The 4,941-nt window shown below is 40.6% G+C and overlaps 1 protein-coding gene and 1 non-coding gene across 2 annotated transcripts; one reads left to right on the top strand and one right to left on the bottom strand.

Annotated features, from left to right (window-relative positions):
* Positions 1–871: 871 nt before the first annotated feature.
* Positions 872–2,857, bottom strand: LOC133814906 (uncharacterized). Its single transcript, XM_062247808.1, has 2 exons — positions 2,498–2,857; positions 872–2,284 (listed from the first exon to the last, which is right to left on the bottom strand). The coding sequence occupies exons 1-2, from the start codon at positions 2,855–2,857 to the stop codon at positions 872–874; spliced, it is 1,773 nt and encodes a 590-aa protein (XP_062103792.1).
* LOC133820102 (small nucleolar RNA R71) lies at positions 2,208–2,314 on the top strand. Its single transcript, XR_009886535.1, has one exon. It is a non-coding gene; the product is annotated as a small nucleolar RNA R71 (small nucleolar RNA).
* Positions 2,858–4,941: the final 2,084 nt, after the last annotated feature.

The following is a 4,941-nucleotide window of genomic DNA, read 5'->3' as shown; positions in this document are numbered from 1 at the left end:
GACTAACCCAAGTGCTATCGGAAATTGGATAGATTATCCCATAATCCAGCCATTTAATGACTTCTTTTCTAACCACGTCCTTCATTACTGGATTCAACCTCCTTTGCTGCTCCACAGAGTGAGTACAATCAGATTCCAGCAAGATCTTGTGCATACAAAGCGCTGGACTAATCCCTTGAATATCAGCCATTGTCCATCCAATCGCCCTTTTATGCTGCTTCAGCAATTTCAGCAATGACTCCTCAGCAACAGACTCCAGACAACTAGATATTATCACAGGTAAAGTGTCATTTTCGCCCAAGTATACATACTTTAAATGGCTTGGCAGCGGCTTTAACTCTAGCTGAGGTGGTTCTTCAACAGATGGTTTAGGGGCCTGAAAGTGCTTTTATGGCAGATTTAGAGCTTCAAACACCTTACTAAATTTCTTGGTTGGTTGGCAAGAATCTACCCATGTAAGCATCTCCTCATCTTCACTGCTATACTCCTCCTCATCTCCAAAAATCTGAGTTTCCATAGCAGCTTTTTCCACCCTTTCATTGAACTTCTCAGCTACCAAAGTATCAACAACGTCAACTCTAGAGCATTCTTCCACTTCATCCGGGAATTTCATAGCTTTAAACACACTAAAGGTGATTTTTTGGTCATTCACCCTCATGGTAAGTTCACCATTCTGCACGTCAATAAGAGTACGCCCTGTAGCAAGAAAAGGCCTACCCAAGATTATAGGTACCTCTCTATCCGCTTCATAGTCTAAAATGATGAAATCCGCCGAGAATATAAATTTATCAACTTGAACTAACACATCTTCAATCTTGCCCTCGGGATGAGCCATAGATCTGTCTGCAAGTTGTAAAGTAACAGTAGTGGGTCATGCTTCACCAATGCCCAGCTTCTTGAAAATTGACATAGGCATAAGGTTGATACTAGCGCCTAAGTCGCATAATGTTCTTCCCACATCTCTACCCCCAATTGAGCACGGAATCGTGAAACTGGCAGGATCTTTTAACTTAGGAGGTATTTTGCTTTTCAACATCGCACTGCAACCTTCTGTGAGAGCTACAGTCTCAAACTCCCCCAATCGCCTTTTCTTTGTTAAAATATCTTTTAAAAACTTAACATAATTCGGCATTTGCTCCAATGCTTCGACCAAGGGAATATTAATATGCAGCTGTTTCAGTACATCCAAAAACTTTCTGAACTGACCATCCTGTTGTTGTTTGCGAAATCGTTGCGGAAATGGAAGGGGCGGTTTAGGACCAGAATTTACTGGAGCAGTTTGCTGACCCTTTGCTGTAGCAACTGGGCTAGTTTCAGTAATTTCCTGGGCAGTTTTGTTACTTGTTTCTCCTTCACTTTGGATTGAAGTGGGCTCTCCACTACCCTGTATCTCCTCAGAATTTCCCAGATTTTTACCATTCCGCAGCTGAATAGCTTTACAGTGTTCTTTCCCATCTCTCCTTGGATTTTCCGTATCACTAGGCAAAGATCCTTGCGGCCTAGTTTTCATTTCATTGGCTAGCTGGTCGAGCTGCATCTCAAGATTACGAAGAGAAGCTTCTTGGCTCTGTATTACTGCATCATTCTTAGCCATATACTCCCTCATTAGATTCTCCAAAGAGTTCGGCTGGGAGTTTTGAACATGTTGTGAAGGTCTTGGCTGCTGTGAAAAACCTGGTGGATATGCTTGTCTTCCTTGTGCTGGTGCTGTGCTTGAACTTGCTCCTTGACCCCCCCATGACAGATTAGGATGATTCTTCCATGCTGGATTGTAAGTGTTCGAATATGGGTTGTTGTTGCGGTTGAAATTCTGATTTCCCACATAACAAACTGAGGCTGGATTTGAAGGGCAATTCTCAAAAGTATGCCCGTCCCCACAATACATGCATGACACTTCTGCTCTTTGAATGGCAGCAGCTGGCTGAATACTTCCTCCCAAACTCATATTCTTCAAGATGTTGGTCATTGAGGCCATTTGAGCTGTTAGAGCCGTTAATGCATCTACTTCAAGAACTCTCGCCACCTTCCTACTTGTAGGAGCTCTAGTGTTTGACCATTGATAGTTATTACTTGCGATCCTTTCCAAAATCTCAAATGCTTCGTTGTAAGACTTGGAAAGAATGGCTCCATTGGCTGAAGCGTCCAATACCATTCTAGAAGCTGCATTGAGGCCATTATAGAAGGTCTCCATCTGTATACAGTGTGGGATACCGTGGTGTGGACATTTTCTTAAAAGCTCTTTGAATCTTTCCCACGCGTCACTAGTGGACTCATCTTCCAGCTGCTGAAATGACATAATCTCACTTCTAAACTTTGCATTTCTGGTGGGAGGGAAGTATTTTCTCAGAAATTTCTCAGCCAAGTCATTCCAATTTGTAACGGAATCGGGAGGCAAAGTGTTGAGCCATGATCTAGCTCGGTCTCTTAATGAGAATGGAAATAGCTTCAGCCTTAATGCTTCTTCACTCACTCCTTGAAGCTTAAAAGAATCGCTCACCTCCAAGAATGAACGAAGGTGAAGGTGAGGATCCTCCGTTGGAATCCCGCTGAACTGCCCCACGGTTTGGAGCATTTGAAACATGACCGGCTTGAGCTCGAATTGAGCTGCTTGTATTTCTGGCCTCACAATGCCTGGATTTAGCTCATTGAACATGGGGGCAGCGTATTCCCGTATTGCTCTGGCTCTGTCATCCGCCAAAACAATGGGATTAGTAACTTGCTGGCCATCCCCATCATCATCAACGCGTTCAGCCATAATGCCTCGGCTTTTAGCCTTTTGATCTTTCCTCCTTTTTCTGAAAGTCCGTTCGATCTCGTGGTCAATAGGAGCAAGTTCAAGGTCTTCTTGCTGGTTCATAAACTGTAGGTACTTGAGATTGCGCAACCCGAACCAACAAGATTAAAAACAATGAAAATAAACTGTAAAATAGTTGATAAAACAGAATTTAATTTTAAAATCCCCGGCAACGGCGCCAAAAACTTGTTGTGAATTTTCTAATGATTAAAATATGCGCAAGTATACACAATCGACAACAAGTAATACAGTGATAATGTATCAAAGTTCGTCTCCACAGGGACTTTTCAACTAAATTATCGTAAAATCAACCAAAAACAGCTTATAATACAGTAACCAAATCAAGAGAAAGGTTGTGTAATTAATTATGAAAATAAATGCAAATGAGCAAATTAATTCAACTAAAAATCAGAGATTTAAATGAAAGAATTCTGGGTGGATTTCAGATATGAGAAAAATAGATTTAGGTGGTTAATTCCCCTTGGTTCGTTCCAGTTGCTACAGCAATGATTCAGCAATTTATGTCACAATTAACAGATTTCGTAAAACCCAGTGAGTTTTTCCCAAAACTTACTATCTGTTGTTTATAACCCCCCTCAATACATTCCTGCATTAAAATAGACTATAAACAATCCATCAAGCACCAAATCTTGAAGTTATACAAGGCAGCAAAATAGTCCTATTCCACTACTAAAAATCACCTAAAAATAGATGAATCTCTTGCATCAATTGAATGGGTTCAGCTAGACTTCCCTTTTCCAAGTTAGATCTAACTTAATAAATGCTAAATATGGCCAGTAATTAACATTCAATTAACATTACAGCACATTCAATTGAACTATGACATAAACAACTTCACCATGCATTTAGAAATTTAGTTCATACATAAGGGTTCATAACCACCCAAATCTTTAGAGTGTTAGTTCATAGCTGAAATTGTAAACATAAAACCAGTACAGAATATTTCCATGGAGTTTGAGCAGAAATTGAGATGAGAAAATAATACAAAATTAAAGAGAAATAGAGATTAGAGAGAATTGAGTGTTGAGCTCTAGTCCCCCTTAGGCGTCTGTCTTCTTTTTTTTCTCTCCTCTTTCGTACTCCCTTCTGCTTCTTTCTTTCTGCTTCTCTCTGTACTTCTCTTAGTGAAAAATTGTCAGAATCCTCCAAAAATGATCCGTCCCTTCAATATTTCGGCTGCCTCCTCTTTAGGATACTTGTTTTACCCTAATTAGTAAGTCAAAGTCAATTGTGCCCTCTTGTCCTCTGCCACACCATCCAGCTGACTCATTGTACAACAATCTCGCCACCTAGGCATCACTTATTCTTCATTAAGTCCAGCAGGAATTTGTCACGATTCTTCACTGGTCCTTGCCGATTGCTACGTTGTGGTTGCTATAGCATTGATAGAACAGCAACATGCTATTTCCAGATTTGTTCCCCTTCTTGATCCAAAGTTCCCGATCATCTATTCCAGCCTCCTTTCCTGCTTAACACAAACACAGTAATTTACATAAAAACACTGAAAAATATTACAATACAAACCTAACTCTTACCCAGACTCACTACCTAGAATAACACACTAAAACTGACAAAATTACATGAAATAAGGACTCATTACTCTTTTTAGTTTTGAAAAGCAAGTTCAAAGATTATAAAAATAACTCTAAATCCTAGAGTTATCAATAGTGGATCGCTATTCCAAGTCAGCTCACTTCTTGCCAGTGAAGACTACATATACAGTTGACTAGTATGCAGATCTCTATGTGAAAGAGATCGTGTGCCTCCATGGAGCGCCAAGGTCGATCGTGTCAGATCGTGACCCAACTTTTACTTCTAAGTTCTGGGGAAGTTTACAGAAGGCCATGGGAACACAGTTGAAGTTCAATACTGCTTATCATCCTCATACAGATGGGCAATCTGAGAGGATGATCCAGATATTAGAAGACATGCTGCGGGCATGTGTGTTGGACTTTGGTGGATCTTGGAGTAAGTATCTACCTTTGATAGAATTCTCCTACATCAATAGTTATCAGTCTACCATTGGGGTTGCACCTTATGAGATGCTGTATGGTAGGAAGTGTAGATCTCCCATTCATTTGGATGAGGCAAGTTAAAGGAGGTACTTGGGTGCTGAGGCAGTTCAG

The sequence above is a fragment of the Humulus lupulus genome, chromosome 2, assembly GCF_963169125.1.
Source record: "Humulus lupulus chromosome 2, drHumLupu1.1, whole genome shotgun sequence".
NCBI classification, from domain to species: domain Eukaryota; kingdom Viridiplantae; phylum Streptophyta; class Magnoliopsida; order Rosales; family Cannabaceae; genus Humulus; species Humulus lupulus.
This window is presented reverse-complemented; position numbering and strand designations above follow the sequence as displayed.